This window comes from Cyprinodon tularosa, unplaced genomic scaffold, assembly GCF_016077235.1.
Source record: "Cyprinodon tularosa strain WSP-4 unplaced genomic scaffold, ASM1607723v1 ctg151, whole genome shotgun sequence".
Lineage (NCBI taxonomy): Eukaryota > Metazoa > Chordata > Actinopteri > Cyprinodontiformes > Cyprinodontidae > Cyprinodon > Cyprinodon tularosa.
In genome coordinates this window covers 641049-660027 of record NW_024038343.1, presented here as the reverse complement: position 1 = coordinate 660027, position 18979 = coordinate 641049, and the positions used below count along the sequence as shown (strand labels likewise).

Here is an 18979-nt window from a genome sequence, read left to right as displayed (position 1 = left end):
AATATTTAAATAAAATGTATGTGCATTCTAAAGATTAAAGTATAAGTCTTTTTAAGTATAAATATGAATTTACTTCATATCACCTTGTTTATATTGTATCAAAACAGTTCCATCAGATCCTAGAGTCAGATTAGTTAAAAGTCTCTGTCAGATTACACTGAGTGATTGACATGCAAGACATGCTCCTCCTGAAGGAGAACTTTGTAAACCTGTGGTGACAGTATTTGCTTGAATTTTGTTGTTGACTATTCAGCAATCCTTTACATGAAGTATGCATGCAATGACAGTGGAGAGGAAAAACATCCTTTTAATAGGAAGAAACCTCCAGCAGAACCAGGCTCAGTGTGAGGGACCTTCTATTAAGGTCTATTTGGGTTCAAGGAGACAGAAGCAGACATACAACAAGAAGCAGAGATACAAAAGGCAAATGTTTACTAGCACCACAGGTCCTCTCCAGGAAAGTCCATCATAAATCTGAAGTTATGATGGAGCAAAAGCCGTGGTACTAGCTTTTGAGGGAACACTAATGATTCATGCTCTCCATGAATGGTGTGTTTATTGAAGAGTGGAAAGCAAAATCAACTGTTGAAAGAAAGTCATATGACATCCTGTTTAATTTTACCGCAAGCCTTGTATAGAAACATCTGGAGGAAGGTTCTCTGGTGAGATGAGACTGAGGCAAAACTTTCCGGCCAACATGCAGCGAGGTGGAAAAACTGCACATCAGCTTGAAGTAGAATGGATAGGGAGCTACACTTGGGACAATCCTGAAAAGAAACATTTTAGAGGCTGCAAATGACTGGAGATGATGGCAGAAGTTAACATTTTGGTTGGACAACTATCCTTCACACACACCCAGATTTTCCAATCACTAAATCTAATTTCAAATTGTTTTCATGACTTAAAAATTGATGATACAGATTATCTCCATCTAATCTGACCGAGATATAGCCATTTGGCATAAATTAGAAAAAAAATCTTTCATTGCAGGCAAAGACATGCCTCAAAATAGGGCTACTTAACTGGCAATCAACCTGAGATTCTGGCCCATGGGTGACTTACGTCCAGCCCTCAATCCCATTCAGAGAAAAAGAAAAAAGTAGTATAAAATCTTCATAAAAGGCTAGCTCCTTTAAGTTACATGTGACCTGCAGGTGGACCATTGTCTTTCTTTGCTACCCTTTAGTGGCCAGATATTAGTTAGTTTCTTTTGTTTTTCAACCCCTAAACTTAAGTCTACAAGAAAGGATGGTACAAAGTCTCATTGGAATATCTTTAACAGTAATGTACCTATGTTGTGACATAATTTTGAAGAGGTATTTGATTTTATGATATTAGCCTCCCATACTATTTCTGTATTCACTTGAACTTTGCCATATGTGTGGTTAACTCTCTACTAGCTGTTAATGTAAGCCAGGGGTTCTAATGGGCATGGTAATGGGCTAATAGGGTTTTCATATCATCTGCCTGTATCCTTTAAATTTGTGTTTAATTTGAGTGAAAGGATGTACACAAGTAATAATCAAGCTTGCCTGTGTGAGAGCAGAACAGTTTCAAAAGAAAGTAGTATTTTATTTTAACTTTAGAGTGCTACAAATCCTTTATCAGTAAATGTGCCACTGATATTGGTAAGACTGCATTTCTCCCGGGTAGCCTCAAACTGAAATGGTTCAAATATTAGAAAGATTTTGGCTGGTCAGATATATTTTTCTAAAATATGACCCTTGTTTTTGTTATGTTTTGTCACTACTTTTACTGCAATAAAAGGCATTTAATGTAATTGCATTTAATTTCTTTTTTTATTCAAGGCAGAAAAAACATTTTTTCATGTTTTAATTTCAAATAATAAATATCATTTGTAACTTTGGCTTGGTATACAATTTATTCAAATGGCTGTGTCCTAAAAGACTTGGAACTATGACTGTAGGCTATGACTCAAGGCTGGCCCATTATGAATTAAAAAAATCCCTGCACTTTAGATTTATGAAGTATTTGGTTTTGGTTCATGACAAAAATCTAAATAACATGCACTGAAGAGTTTAATTTCAATGTAACAAAATGTGAAAATCCAAGGAGTATGACTATTACTGCAAGGCGTTTTAGCTATCAGTTATTTATCAGTCCATCTCTACTTTTAAAATGTTGATTTAAAAGAGCAAAATAAATCTTGCTTTAAGATCCACTCCACTAGAAATATTAAGCTGAAATGATGCCAAGTAGTTAACAGACCTTGCTTTAAGATAATTAAGCCACATATTTATATTTAATTTACCATAAACTAAAAAACTGCTTGCAGCAATAAGAGCTGGAAGTCTTTGAAGGCTTTCCAATCTGCAGAATTCAAGCTCCTATATCATTCAGGCAGAGGTTGCTCTCGATGTTTGTCTTAAAACTTTCAGAAACCTGAATTAAATATCAGGTTAGAACTGGTTCCTATTTTATTCCTATATTTTATGTGTTAAAATGTTCTTGTGGTTAAATGTCTCTTATATAAGCAGACTACAATCAATCCTTGTGTGTTTTGCTACACTAAGTTAGATGGTATAATCCTGCTCAGAGGATGCACATTGAAACACATGTATCTCTGTGTGTGCGTACATAACAAATGAGATTTGGGTAAAGCATTCTTTTTTTCTTTTGTATAGTCGTTCCATCCTTCAGTGTTTCTCTACCTTTTGCTGCGCCTCTGCTTTTCTCTCTTACTGTCGCTCCTTCTTGTTTCCTTCTCCTTATTCTGGGTCCCCAGAGTGACACAAGGCTGCTTGGCACACGGAGGCACAATTCCCAAAGTTGCAAATGAGCTCTCTGCTGCTAAAAACAGCCATCTTTCTTAGCGGATGGCTTGTTTTATGGCCGATACCTCAGTCTCTGTTGTTAAAGAAGGTTTTTACAACACATCCAGGTTGTTTTGGAAGAATCAGCACCGCAATTTTTGGAGTAAAATGTTCTCATCGCTGATATTATTTTGGGGGGAAGTTAGGCTTCTCAATATTTCTGCTTACATTTAGCTTTAAGTATTCCATATTTTTCCAAAGTCTGAACCTAAATACATCCATATGGCCAAGGTGTTTGCTGGCAGAATTTACAGAGACTGTAGCCTCCTTCACTGGCTGTAAGGATATTTCAAACTGCTTAAATATCCTCTTTTCACACAAAGGGGTTCATTTGTTATCGCCGTTTAGCAGCAGCCAAATACTTTATAAAGCTTGACTTCAAAAAAAAGAGAAGAACGATCCTTTCAGGCTGATTGCTACATGAGAAAAATTGACATGTCAAAGGAGCAAACATACAGGTGCTGGTCATAAAATTAGAATATCATGAAAAAGTAGATTGATTTCAGTAATTCCATTTAAAAAGTGAAACTTGTATATTATATTCATACATTACATACAAACTCATATATTTCAGATGTTTATTTTGTTTAATTTTGATGATTACAAATGACAACAAATGAAAATCTCAAATTCATCATATCAGAAAATTAGAATATTGTGAAAAGGTTCAAAATTGATGGCCCCTGGTGCCACACTCTAATCAGCTAATTAACTCAAACCACCTGCAAAAGCCTTTAAATGGTCTTTCAGTCTAGTTCTATAGGCTACACAATCATGGGGAAGACTGCTGACTTGACAGTTGTCCAAAAGCCGACCATCGACACCTTGCACAAGGAGGGCAAGACACAAAAGGTCATCGCTAAAGAGGCTGGCTGTTCACAGAGCTCAGTGTCCAAGCACATTAATAGAGAGGCGAAGGGAAGGAAAAGATGTGGTCGAAAAAAGTGTACAAGCAAGAGAGATAACCGCACCCTGGAGAGGATTGTGAAACAAAACCCATTCAAAAATGTGGGGGAGATTCACAAAGAGTGGACTGCAGCTGGAGTGAGTGCTTCAAGAACCACCACACACAGACGTATGAAAGACATGGGTTTCTGCTGTCGCATTCCTTGTGTCAAGCCACTCTTGAACCACAGACAGCGTCAGAAGCGTCTTGCCTGGGCTAAAGAGAAACAGGACTGGACTGCTGGTGAGTGGTCCAAAGTCATGTTCTCTGATGAAAGTAAATTTTGCATTTCCTTTGGAAATCAAGGTCCCAGAGTCTGGAGGAAAAGAAGAGAGGCACTTCATCCACGTTGCTTGAAGTCCAGTGTAAAGTTTCCACAGTCAGTGATGGTTTGGGGTGCCATGTCATCTGCTGGTGTTGGTCCATTGTGTTTTCTGAGGTCCAGGGTCAACGCAGCCACATACCAGGAAGTTTTAGAGCACTTCATGCTTCCTGCAGCTGACCAACTTTTTGGAGATGCAGATTTCATTTTCCAACAGGACTTGGCACCTGCACACAGTGCCAAAGCTACCAGTACCTGGTTGAAGGACCATGGTATCCCTGTTCTTAATTGGCCAGCAAACTCTCCTGACCTTAACCCCATAGAAAATCTATGGGGTATTGTGAAGAAGAAGATGCAATACACCAGACCCAACAATTCAGAAGAGCTAAAAGCCACTATTAGAGCAACCTGGGCTATCATAACACCTGAGCAGTGCCACAGACTGATCGACTCCATGCCACGCCGCATTGCTGCAGTAATACAGGCCAAAGGAGGCCCAACTAAATACTGAGTGCTGTACATGCTCATACTTTTCATGTTCATACTTTTCAGTTGGCCAACATTTCTATAAATCCTTTGTTTTTATTGGTCTTCAGTAATATTCTAATTTTCTGATATGATGAATTTGAGATTTTCATTTGTTGTCATTTGTAATCATCAAAATTAAACAAAATAAACATCTGAAATATATGAGTTTGTATGTAATGTATGAATATAATATACAAGTTTCACTTTTTAAATGGAATTACTGAAATCAATCTATTTTTTCATGATATTCTAATTTTATGACCAGCACCTGTAAGTCATATCTGTGCTTTACTCTGCTTAGATCATCTGGCTGCTTTAGGTGCTCATTTTATATGCATAACGTGTATATCCTAAAAACTCCATCTGGGTCCAGTTCCTATATGGTGCAAGGATTTCTCAGTATGTGATCCCTGTAATTATGTTTTCTCAGAAGTTGATAATATTCTCTTTGCATAACCTTCCAGACTTGGTTTTGTGCTATCTACAGAGGACTGCAGTGGGCTGCAGGATCAGTTGTCTGGGGGTGATACTGAGAAACTAGTCCATGCATTTGTTACTTCAAGGTTAGACTGTTGTAATTCTTTACTATCAGCAAATCACTAACTGTAGTTAAAAGCTTTCAGCTGATCCAAAATGCTGCAGCCAGTGTTCTGATGTATATTAAAATGAGAATTATGTCTCCTACCTTAGCTTCTCTTCATTGGCTTACTTTTAGGAATAGTATTTACACATATAAAACCCTTTATAACCAAGCCCCATTTTCTATTGAAAATCAGATTGTTCCTAATGTTCCTAACAGAGAACTTGACATAGGTTTACTGGTGGTTCCTAGAATTTCTAAAAGTAGAATGGGAGGCAGATCTTTTAGTTATCAGGCTCCTCTCCTGTGGAAAAACTTTTAGTTTTAAAAAGTTTTAGTCTGTTATGCAGACTCGCTGTCTACTTTTAAGGCAAGGCTTAAAACTTTCCTTTTTGTTAAAGCTTATAGTTTAAAACAGAGTAATGTTAGTCTCTGGGTACGTAGAGAGGTAGATGGAGGTAGAGACTTAACAGCCGAAACAGCGGGGGACAATTTCAGTCCAGACGTGTCTCTTTGGCTTGAACTTGTCCCTACTGTGGTGCTACCATAGTCATATCTCATCCAATATAAGTAGTTGTCCGAAGCTATTTTCATTTTTTTGCTACTATATGTTTGGGCTGCTGGTTGACGTAGAGACAACTTTTCCTCATCCTGCTTCATTCTATCTAGATTCTCCCATTCTACAGCATTTGTTACAGTAAGTGTCACTCATGAATTGAAAATTGAATCAGTTTGAAAGCCCACATAAGGAGGCTTGAATCTAAACTGGGGGTATTCCTTTTTGTAAATTTTTTGGGCTAAGAGTCTTGGTCATGGACGTGGAGTTTCAGTCTTTGAGAACTGAACACAATTGGCCATTTCCCTATGAGGTATAATTTGTTAAAATCAAAACTGCATTTTTAATCACCTATTATAATTTATATATCTTGCATGCTTATTTTGTATGCCAGCAATATGTTTGCCTGCTTGTATATGTCAATTATGTATGTTTTTAGTGATCTAGATAGAATAGAATAGATAAAACAGAAAATCCCTATATTGTCCCACCATGGGGTAATTCTGATGTTTACAGCAGCCAAAAGATTATAGAAAAATTGTGACACAAATGTGGACCTCAGAAAAGTGTATAAGAATAAAATAAGGTGAAGTTAACAGCAGGTGTTTCTGGGTTGGGGGAGGAGTGGGTAGTTGGTCAAACCTGTTGAAAAACTGGTTCAGATCGTTATCCCACTTCAAGCCTGTGTGTTCTGATTTTGGCCTGAGATTGTCTTCAGGCTTTTCCAGATCCCTCTAATGTTGTTCTACTGCAGCAGCTGATCCTCCATCTTCTTCTTGTAGCTATTCTTCCCATTCCTGATTTTCTTCCTCAGTTCTTTCTGCACTGCTCTCAGCTCCTCCTTGTTCCCTGATCTAAAGGATCTTCTCTTTTCTGTCAAAAGTGCCTTTATCTCAGGGTTGATCCATGAGTTTGTTATTAGAGGAGTGACGAATCTTTTTGATGGGCACAGTGCTGTCCACACAGAAGTTAATGTGATCGGTGATGCAGTCTGTGATACTATTGATGTCCTGTTCATTAGGAGCACGGTGCTCTCATCACTGTGTGTTTCACAGCTGGATAGCGCTTTACTGATGCTTTGCTCAGAAAGAGAGACTGGTCTTTGCGTTGAATGAAATGTATGACGATAATTGGGAGAATGTGAATTAATAATAGCATCCCTAAAATATTCAATAATATCACAATATGTTCTGATATCATGCAGCCCTTGTCTGTGTTGGCATAGAGACTAGCTGGTCATACCCACATAGCCTTAAAAAACGACACTTTCACCAATAATTCATAACCATTGCGAGTTCAAAAAAAAAAAATAAGGCTCTGTATTGTATTACAATCCATGCACCCTAGTACTCTTGGAGGCTTGACATCAATAAAAAGTTCATCAATGAAGGTTTTCAGATATTTCCACGAGTTGAAAGTAGCTTCTCACTGCCTTTCTTATTTTATTTTTTGTAGGTCTCTTGATCTTATTTTCTAACCTGTCATGGCTTCAACTACTGTTCCTCTGTAAATTGCCTGCCCAGTCCTCACTTTTCTGTTATGGTCTTATAAAAAAGGTCTAATAATTATAAAAACCTGCAGCTTTATTATTCAAAACTAACAATATTTGAGTGCTTCTTAGAATGTAAATGAAATAGAGAATCCTTTTATTGTCCCACAGTGGGTAAATTGTGGTGTTACAACAGCAAAAGATTACAGCAAAACCTTAAAAACTGTATAAAAATAACAGAATAAGTGACAGAGCTAAAAAAAAACAAAAAAAAAAAACAGTGTAAATGCAGTGTTTTTACAAATATAAATCTCACCTATTTTAAAATCAAGTTACGGGTCTCTTGTTGGTTGTGTATTTGTCACTGGGAAGTTCAAACACTAATAGGGTTTGATTTTAGTAATTTCTTTAGTATTTTTTTCCTTCTTCTGTCATGTCTTACTAGTAGTTCTGTCATGGACATTAACATAGTGAAAAATTATGGCACGGGTGGACAGTTTCAGTTTCTGAGTGTCCAACATCCTGCTACTTTTGGATGGTCCAACACACCTGAAACAAATGGCTGAGTTATCTCCTTAGCACTCAGTGTCTGTGTTTGATTCCGGCAGCTGCATCTTCTTAAGGCCAGATTCGTCATCAAGGCAATTACTGTACATCACAGTGCAGTGGCTTGGTAAAATGGATTAAAAGACTCCTTCATATGCGGTTGACATGTAAAGCCTACTGTTCGCCCGGTATGAAGAACAGGTCCGTTGTATCTTTTATAGCCTTGGGTATCCCATGATTCAGTCTAAGTCCAAGCAAGCCGTCTGCTCCACGCTAAGAGGAAAAAGGGAAATGGCGATGAACAGTTGTGAATATTATATTATAGTGCATCATGATATAATATAAGCATATGAATAATTTCGTCTTGAATTAGTGAAAAAAATAAATTTAAATACAGAGTCAGCAGGAAATGTTTTGTTTATTGGAAAGTTTTATCTGTCCTTGTGCAAATGGGTTTGGCTGACATTTAAGCTCAGATTCCAGTATCTATGCAGTGTGTGAACTACAAGCGACAGTACTGCTGCTGAAACTCCTCAAAAATGTAATTAGCACACAGATCAGTAGTGAGAAGTTCAGTATTCATTCTTTGTCCACTTTTTGAGTCAACTGTCACAGTTGCTAGGTGAGAGAGCTTACGCTTAGCGAGGGACGGTGACACCCTGAGAAAGCTGGACCAGTTTGAATCTATAGCCAAACTCTTCTGACCTCTTTATTTTCATGGCCTTCGAAGGACTCAGTCCAGGTTGGTCCTACAGAGGATGCAGCCGCTGAAATTGTACACACCCAATTTCTCCAGAGTCCTCTTAATTATCTATTGCCTGATTCAGGTGTGTCAGACAAATAAGAAGCAGAATACCAGACAATCAAAGATGGGGGCTATTTTTTTCATTTATAATTTCTGTGAGCACAGCATGATAACTTTTCTTTTAGCAGCAAACAGACACAATTCCTGCCTTTACAGACGGATCAGCTCATTAGATGGTTTAAATTAGCAACTAACTAGCTGTGTCTTTTTCTCTGATGAAACAAGGCTGCTTGAAGCTCTTTAAGTGTTTTTAGTGTTTTCTTTCCCATGACTTTATACCTTTTGCTACAAATGTAAATTGATCTAAAAACAATCCTTGGTTGAACTTCTTGAAATGCTCTATTAAACTGGTCCAAGCACTAGCTAAATGACATATTTTTAGATTCCCCATGTCACCAAATAATCTGAACTGAAAAGGTTTAAAGTGTTCCAGTGTGTCCTCTAAACACTGTTTTTTTTTTTCTTTTTAACAGCTATTTGACCAAGCTGATATAAACACAGTATAAAGGTGTGTCCTTGGATGGTTTTCAGATCTCTTAGAGTTATCATACTTAGCAGGCCTACTGTAAGTTGTAGTAATGGCGGCTGACGGATCCTCTTTAACTCTGAAGTTGGATTTGCTGAGTGCTTTGAGTTATTATCCTTCTGTCCTGGAATGAGCTGTCTTGTCACTTTTGCAGGATTTGACTGAGTCTGAGGCGAAAGTATAGCACTCTAAATGTCAGTGAAAAACAAAACCCTGCAGCCTCTGTCAGAAGTTGCATCATCGTTAAATGCCAACAGTCTGTGATTCCACACTATTGTTAACTTATACATTTCCTTTAGTTCTTTATCAGTTAAACATAATTCAGCTGCCAGTTCATTCGGGTAATTGCACCAACTGCTGAATGTTAATAGGGATATTTTTCATCAAACCATTTGAATAAATGCTGAAAAATGTTTTGAATAAAACATTTTCTGCACCAAACCTGAAAGGTTAGACCGTATTCAAAGCTTGAGTGTTTCATCACATTTCCATTGTGCAGTTTTACAAAAGAATAGAATTGGGAACATAATAACTATATGTATCTCATGACTCCCAGTCACCTCCTTTTCATCTCACTGTGCATGTTGAGCAGTAAAATCAACAGTGGCAACCTGCTGAATGCTAATGCATGTTTTCTCTTCTAACTAAATCTATTTTCTTTTAAAGCTTCTGTGTGACAGTTCTATGAATGCTAAAAAGGACAAATGGCAGAGATAACTGCAAGTTTTTCCACTCTTTTTTTTAAATTAATACAAATTAACAAAAGTATAAATAGTATATATTTAAAAAAAAACAAAAGAAAAACCATTTTGAACATAAGAATCACACACCAGTCTTCCATGCTTTTTTAAAGCAGAGGATTAACAAAAGCTTTTAGATGTGGATGTTTACCGAACATCTAGAGCAGCAAAATATAAAAGATACTTTTCCCAAGAAAATATCAAATTAATGTTTCATGCTTATTTAGCAACACTGAAACAGGATTAAGTGAGCAGGTTTGCTGGAAAAATATTCCATGCAGCAATCATGGATGACTCCATGGCAACATAGAGATACATACGGGGGACAGATTTCTCCTCACCCACACTAGTCTCTGAGTTGGAAACCTCTTTTGCCCCAGGGGTGAAAAAAAATAAGAATCTTCCATTTAAGGAAGACAGATAGTTAATGCTCTACATATTGATAAGTATGGGGTCAGATCACCAAAGCTCTCAGCTGGGGGGCCTCTGGTCAGATGCTGATAGGATAGTTTAAAGGACTTTGTTGGAATGGGGGTCCGTCAACAAATTGGACCCCATAGATTAAGAAAGGGAGGATTTCAAAAGTCATGAACAGGGAAAAGTGAAAAAATGCTTTTGGAAATACAACCATAAAAAGTTTTTAAAGACAAACAGACTTCAATTTTAGTAGTTGAAGATGTTACACTTTTATTCTAGAGGTTTGGATTTGCTGTGATGTGGATGACTGAGAACCCCCAAATGCATTTTGGCAAAATACTGTAGTGTAATTTGAACACTAATAAAATATGCTTTTTTATATTTTCTTTATGAGCTTAAGATTTGACAAACAAGAAGATGCTCTTTGATTCTAAGTTTTGTTATTTTTTTACCTTTTTTTTTTATATTTATTAGTACATGTAAAGATTGCACAGATCATGTTAAACAAATAGCCACTCTCGTGCAATGATGATCCTCCTTATATCCACAATTGTTAGGTGGGGCATTACTTTTTTCTTCTTTCCTTTTTAACTGAACAAATGAATAAAAGAACATTTGAATGCAAACACTATTGAAGTAATTAAAATTCCAATCCATCTAATCGCATAGGCAACAATAGTTTATAGTGAAATGTTAGGACCAAATAATCTTGTTTAGGTGGAAGCTTTAGTGTGAGTCATAGTTATGAAGTCAAACTACAAGTAAAATATGAAGATGGCATAATACTGATAAGGAAAAAAAACTACTAAGTTAACTCCTAATTGTTTGGAGAAATGAAAGTGCTGCTGTTGAGCATCAAACAGCAATGCTGGTTAAAAAAATTAGAAATTCTAATCTGAATCTTGTTACATTTTCTTTATTATTTAAATTACTCACTTTTATTTAAGGCTTTCAGCAACTTTGCTGAATGCCCAGCTGACTGAGCTAGTTATGTAAAGTACTTTTAATGCCTCTGAAGAGAGGTTTGTTTGGTCTCCAAGCTACTGCCCTCAGATATTTATTCTTACTTTGTTGTCTTAACTGTACAAATTGCCACATATATCTTCATGTGTGCTAAATTGGCTCTTTACTTATAAAAAAAAAAAAAAAAAACTACACTGCTTCTTTGCTGGAAATTTAAAAAACGATTTAGGAACCAGCTTGGATGCATTGCCTGGTCAAAATTATTCATTTGCTTTAGGCAAAAACAAGAAATGTTTCTATTAATTTACGATATACTTGTAGTTTCTTGACTCCAGAAAAGTCAGTTTTCCCAGTTTCTTTTAGCAAAAGTTAGTAGGTTAACAAAGCTTGATTTAACTACACTGTTTTGTTTTTTCACATAAACAGACTATGAATGTATTTACTTTAGACAAATAATATTGATATATATATTCATGGCAAGACAACACTAGCTTGGCTGAAGACACAGCTGGAAAATGGGTTACTGTGGCATCTCTGTTCTTGGTTAAAACACGGCATTTTATTTTTGAGAATACTTCTACAGACATCCAAGTCTGTTCTGGCACGAAAAATGAGATGTGTGGGAGGGACTAAAGAGAAATGCACCGAAAGAAAAACATGTTTTTCTCCTTGTGTGGAGTGCTGCCAAAAGAGCATCATCAGCAGTCCAACTGAAAATAAGATAAGTTTGAGGACGAGAATTAAAGCAGAGAAACTATATAAAAAGTATGTTCCCTGTTAAATCCTGCTCTCTATGAACAATAAAAAACATTAATGTAATGTTTTTGTTTTTTTCTTAACACAGGATTGGTTATCTAAAGATAAGATTTAATTAATCAAATAGAAAAAAATGTCTTGGGGTGTTAATAGAATGTATATTAAGATAAAAATATGTACCCCTAACCTCTGCCTTAGAACATTGATACTGGTTTCATATCCTTTTATGAGAGTGTGTAAAGTTATTCTTTAAAAGAAATGTTTGAAAGCTGTCATATGCTGTCATTATTGAAAGTATAATTAATGGGATTTTTCCCATTAATGTAACTCTTATGCCAGTATTTCAGTCCTGTTATCAGTTGTAGCTTATCTGACATCAGATATTTCTTATTTTTCAGACTGGAGCACTTGTCAGCTGAGTCCCAATGCTGTTTGTGGAAGCGGGATCAAGACCCGAATGCTTGACTGCGTTCGCAGTGACGGCAAATCTGTAGATATTAAATACTGCGAGGAGGTGAGACAGGAAGTTATTTTGATATATCACCATTTATGACTACGCTCCTCTGTTCTGATACTGGCTGAATACTGAATACATCATCATGAAATATTTAGTTTCTCATTCGGAGGTTGTGGGTTTAAAAAGTGATTCTCAGCTTTAACATTTAGCAAACTGATTTTCACCACACCTTTCATTTTTATTCTATGCTTGGTGTAAGAACAGCTTTTTGCATCTTTTAGCCTAGAGCTCCAACATTTTAATGCAATAGGTAGTCTATAGCTGTGGTGTGCATCGTTTAAAATTTTTAATTCTATGCATTTATAACTTCTGTTCCAGCTAAATTTGGAGAAGAACTGGCAGATGAACGTCTCCTGCACAGTTGAGTGTCCGGTTAACTGCCAGCTGTCAGAGTGGTCGGCATGGTCAGAGTGTTCACAAACCTGTGGACTAGAAGGTACATTTATTAACTGGATTTTTGTGTTGCTCTCTTCCACACAGTCAGGCTGCGTAAATGAAGCTGTTCCTTCCAAATAAGTCCTGGTTATGTTTTTAGTGTCCAGCTCAAAACTTTTTTAATGACATGAACAGACCCGCATTAAACATCCCCTGCTTATAGGGGGCTAATTTGTCATGAAAAACTCATAAGCAAAAATAAAAATAAAAAAGAAGAGGATGAGGTTTGTGATTAGGAGAAAGCAGTTCTGTAATAATGACCAGAAGGCATTTGTCCTCCTATTTCCTTGCTTGTTTTGATTCAAGCTTTTCTCACATTGGTTTGCATCTTGTTTTGTGTTTTATTTTTTCCTTTGAGCTCTAGAAGCCACATGGAGATATGTGAAAGGTTCCTAAGGTGAAAGCAGCAAGAGCAGGAAGGGGTGCAGATTTGAGATGTTTCTGTTTGGCTGTGTGGGAGGTTCTCTTGATAAAATCGGATATATGTTTTGACAGTGTGTGTACAGAGGATATGCTGTGTTGAAAGGTGGTGCATAATGGCAGCGGTACATTCCAGGGCGAGTGGATTGTTGTGTGGAAATAAAAGTGGAATATTGAAAAAGAGGAGGGTTGTGAAACTTTGAGAGTGGGTGGTTTAAAGAAGACAGACGGCACAGCTGGCTTGAATTCAGAAATGCCACAGAAGAGTTTTTTGTTGTCTTACAGCTAATTCACCACATCCCCTCTGCACTCAGATCAAACAGGCTCAGAGTCTGTCTGATGCATCAAATTAAACCAGACAAGATTTGCTGATTGATGTGGAATAAAAGCCATTTCACTCAGGTTGACCGAGAACCAATAAAGATTTCAGAGCATAAGAACAGCATTTCAAGCCCTTTAGAGGAACCCTGCTCTAAGTGAAGTGCTGTTGTTCACGGTGAGACTAATTTAATACATTGAAAACAAACAAACACTTAAAATAAGTCGTTTACATGGGAAAGAATGACTGCTGTGCAGCAAACCACAAAGACTTCCACATGTGTTGAAACAGCTTGCATTCAATTCATTGGGCTTAAAAACAAGAGAGTGGTTTAGTCATACATAATTTACATCTCTGTGAGTAAAACCAAAGATGCAAAAATATATTAGCTTTAAAAAACGCCAAAGGTCTCTATAAAAGCTCAAACACAAAGAAAATGTGCTTTTTGTTCTCCCAAGGTAAGATGCGGAGGCAGCGCTTGGTGGTTCAGGCGTCGCAAGGTGACGGCCGGCCGTGTCCTTCCCAAATGGAGCAGTGGAAGCCCTGCCCCGTCAGGCCCTGCTACAGATGGGAGTACAGCCCCTGGTCTGAGTGTCGGGTTGAGGTACGTCGATAAATCATTGCAATGTACAACAATCCACAGACATTAAATTTTAGTAAGTGCATCGACCTCTGGCAGTAGAAAAAAGGAATGCAACTCTGACTGTTGTGTTGGATCAATAAGCGGGAGGGCTGGAGCCAAAAGGATGATTCCTCTAAAAAATAATAGTCTTTAGTATTGATGAACGACCTAATCATATTCCTGCTCGTACTGTTATTCTGCTAGATGGATGGCAGAAATCAATCTAATGCATTTTTAATGCTAAAATGTTACTGAAAACCTACAACTTTGCCAAGAACATTGGCAGCCTGAACTCTTCATTTTGATTTGTTTACCTTTAGGTCAGAAGAATAAAAATGTATTTCAATGTTTTATAAGCAGAGATGGATGAAGCGGAATTTCCGTAGAGATGCAAACAAATACTTCCATTTAACTTGATCAAATATTTTTCTACGTTGAGTCTTAATATGTGAGTTTTAATGTTTTCACTGCAGTTCTGATCTCATACTACTGTCCTTAGGGTTTCCCAATTTCAGCAAAACTGATTGGAAAAAGGGTCATTTCTAAGCCTCTGCTAAACCTGATGAACAACAGAGTTTATTCTGCCATTTGATTTAGATGTTTAGATAAAAGTTGCGAGACACTGGGGCTCAAGGGAAGCTTCCCCCCTTCATTTAGATTTCCCCGGGTCAACAAACACTGATTGAATGAATGAATCTAGCAGAATTGTGTTTTATACTAAGGTGATTATCTAACTATTTATTTCTCTATGTGCATATGAGGGAAACAAAAACAGCCAAATCAAAGCTTAAACAGACATTAAAAAAGGAAAACACTGGGGCAGAAATTCACCTTATATCAGACCCATGAAAACATGCAGCCAGAGCAAGAGTGGAAAAGTTTATCTCAAAGTACATTTCATCTTTTAAAATAGATCATTTAAAGTTCAGCTCCAAAGTTTAGGAATCAGCATAAGCTACAGAGAGGAACATTCTGTCTATAGGTATGAAAAGATGATAGAGACCCCTTCGTCTGTTCCAATTTGCATGTTTTCAAAACAAAAACAAGGCTTTGTTGGGCTACTGTATAAAACCTCAAACTCAACACTATTCCTGACATTTTGAATTGAAAAAGCTTCCTGGATGGGAAGCGAAATGTCTTCAAATTTGGAAACCTAGTCCAGTGGATTGTTTTTCATTTTCTTTTTTTGAAATTAATATGACCTGGATGACTGAGAACCTTCACCAGCAACTTGTCTCTCAATTCAATTTGGTTTATTTATATAGCGCTAATTCACAACACAGGTCATCTTAAGCCACTTTACAGAGAAAATTCAACCAGATCATACAGTCAAATTGAGTCAGAGTTTTCTATCCAAGGAAAACCACTTGGTTATATCGACTCACTAACTCGAAGGGAATCCCTGATACCAAGCATGCTTGTAGCGACAGTGGAGAGGAAAAACTCCTTTAACAGGATCTCTCAGCGGCTGGGATATTCCATCACTTCTTATGGTTTTTCTCTTTGCTCAGAGTGTGGTTTGCGGACATGGGACGCGCTACAGGAACCTGTCCTGCTTTGTGTCAGATGGCTCCAGTGACGGCGAGAGCAGCATGGTGGACGAAGAGCTGTGCAGCAGCCTGGAGTTGGCTGTAAATGGAAACAAGAATATCATACTGAAAGAGGCCTGCACCCTCCCATGTCCAGGTAACACATTACTGCTCAGAAATATGGGGAATATCATTTGTTTGCGAGGCCTGTTTCATCTTGCAAAGGGTTATTGTCAGAACTCCATAATCATAATTTCCGCTTGACAGTACAATGATGTACATTATTCCCATCCTATGCTAAGAATAATGTTGTCTTGTCAGTAGCAAACATTTTTTCTCTACACTTTACTGAATACTAGCAGTACTATTTATGGAAACAACAAAGATGTTATGTGAAGTCACATATAAACCATCCATGACAGGCCTACCACAAAAAGGAAATTGGAGAGATGGTAACAACTCTCCTTGGCACAGCTGTTTGCCTTTCACTCCTGTTTTTCTTGCATTATAATGCAGTATGCTCTGTTTATTGTTTCTCTTACAGCAAACATTGGTTGAATGTTTGGTACATTTATTTTATCATCAATGAAACTGGTGGATTTTTTAACATGAAGATGTAGTTCTTGTTAGCTTAAAAATTGAAAAAAAAAATGTACTTATTGCTTCTTAAAAAGGCCACAAGTTTTGTTTCCATAATTTTTAATGTTTTATTTTTTTTCTGACGGTGTACTTTCAAAGGAAAGCCTTTGATTTGCTTGTTTGGTCAATATAAAATCACAGACTGTTTTTCCCCTTTGATCCGATTTGTGTTCAAATTGTACATTTAAAAAGTGGCCTATAACTCACTCGCAAAGTGTGACGACTGCTGCTCCAAAAGGTCAGAAACTCGCAAAATACAACGGCAGTCCTTCATGCAGGACTTTCGTTTTGCCTCTTTATGCTGTTACGAGTTTCAAGAGCTTATTTAATCTAGACTTAAAGATTTTTTAATTCTTTCACGTCATATAATGACACCTCCAATCTAAGGGAGATCTACTGCTTGCTGGCAGCAGAGTTGCTAAGCAACAGACAGCAGAGCAGGTATGGTTTCTATAATACGTTTACTACTACCTACATCCAAACAGATGTATGTTTCTCTACATTTGGATCAGGCCGAGCTCAGTTTGTAAATATACCTGAAGTCAACAGCCTCAAAGTCTGTTTGGAAGTAGATCAAGATCACTTCAAAAGGTTGATCTCTGTCCGGATGTTTGGCCTGGACCAGAGTTTGCTGGTCTTTAATCGCACCTGCAAAAAAAAAAAAAAAAAGTGTGGACCAAATGTGGCAGGGCGGGATAGATCCTTGATACCAGGCTGCCTTGAATGCTTGCCTTTAATTATATACATTTAAGGACTTTATAAAATTAGCAAATGCAAAGGTTGGGTAATGTAAATGTACAACAAAAAAAAGGGTTAAAAAAACAGCAACTTACACTTTTGCTGTTTTTCTGAAAACATTTTGACACCTATCCAGGAGTATTTGTCCATTCTGTCAGATCGCAGCAGAGCAACCTGTAGTTGGACGGCTGATGTTTCTAGGAGCCATGAACTATCTCTTAACAAAGATGGCTTCCTTCACCCATCTTTCAAACCATTTGTCCAAAAGGTTTTGTCCTTTCTTCTTGAGGTTCAGAGCTGCTATAAGCATGTAAATATATAAGAATAATTTTCTACATTTCTAAGATTTTTATTATAGTTTTCATTTGTTTAGCTCTGTTTACCTTTGTTTCCATACACTGATGTATGACTTCAAAAGATTAAAAAAAAAGAATCTTGAATACTGGGAAGATTTAAGGTTTAGTTAATTTTTACTTTACTCAGTTAATTTTTACTCTGTTAAAATTTTACTTTGGATCCAGTTGGCTCCAAAATAAACTTTTAAGATTTTTTTCTGACTGCAGCAGTTGTTTATGAAGATAATTTATTGACAAGTGTGCATGTTGATTAACTTGCTGTTTAACACTGATTGCTGCTGATCTAAATTTTGTTTTACACCTGCTTTTTTTATTTGGTGAAACTTTAAGGCTCAGGTATTAAAAAGGGCACCTAACTTGAATTAACGAGGTGCAGCTAAAAAAAGTCAATCCAGAGCATTTTCTGCCTCTTGACCAGACTCTCCACTGCAATCCTTCACTTTACATCACCAGCTGTGACTGAAAATCTCCCACTATGGAGTGGATGTGTGATTAGCAACTCTGGAAGAAGTAAGAACCAGATTGCATCTGGTCCTGAATATCTATGGCTTATTTCAAAAGGTTATTTAAAATCCCCTACTGTAGTCACAGGGTAGATTGAACCATACAGCAGCTCTGTGTCCTTATTTGTCATTTCTCAAATAAGAGGTAGACATTGAAATAAACTGATTAAATCATCATATAAATTTATGTGTTTGTCTGCAGCAGCACGGGCCACTTTATCATCTCCTTTTGCAACATTTCAAATCATGACAGCCATATATATTTGGCTCTATTTAAGAGCAGTTTTTGACACATTCCTTTGCTGTACTTGGGATGTTTGATTCAGCTGAAACACAGCCTGTCAGCTTGCAGAGAGCCACCCAAGAAGAGTGTGACATACCAAGGTGTTCACTTGAGCAGCAGTCTGATGAATCCTCACTGATCTCTTAGCAGCAGATGCCGTTAGTGTGTTAAGGTGTTCTGCCAAGCCAGGGGCACCACTGAGAATAGCTGTTTTTGCTTCATGTGGAATTGCAGAATGTCGGCCCATGTCTTAATCCAACAAGATATAAACTTATAAAAAAATATGGCACCTGCATTTTCAATCATCTTCATTAAAGTAATAGTTAATTAGAGAAAATTAAATCAAATTTCTACGGCCATATTTGTGTACATTATGAGACTGAAATCGACTGAAATCAGCAGAACTATCATTCCAGCTTGACTTATTGTTCAGGTAGAAATAGAGATGAGTTTGCAGTATGATGATTAGACAAGGTCAAAGACAAGCAATGCATGTGAAGGGTTCCTTCGTCCAAGAGCCCAACTTAACTTAGTTATTACCCAAAAAAGTATTTTCTATGCAGCATTTAATGCATTTCATTTTGTTCAATACTTATTTCTAAAACAGCTA

At 37.1% G+C, this 18979-nt stretch overlaps 1 protein-coding gene across 8 annotated transcripts in view; it reads left to right on the top strand.

Moving 5' to 3' along the window:
* LOC119779786 (thrombospondin type-1 domain-containing protein 7A) overlaps window positions 1–18979 on the top strand; it is a 242010-nt gene that overhangs the window by 185276 nt on the left and 37755 nt on the right. For all 8 annotated transcript variants that reach the window (XR_005280288.1, XR_005280289.1, XR_005280290.1 and 5 more), the window contains 4 exons: window positions 12407–12522; window positions 12844–12961; window positions 14158–14303; window positions 15833–16007. Coding sequence is in view for 4 of the 8 variants with exons in the window: in XM_038279571.1 (XP_038135499.1) it covers window positions 12407–12522; window positions 12844–12961; window positions 14158–14303; window positions 15833–16007 (555 nt within the window). In the remaining 4 variants the exon portion in view is untranslated. The remainder of the gene's footprint in view (window positions 1–12406; window positions 12523–12843; window positions 12962–14157; window positions 14304–15832; window positions 16008–18979) is intronic.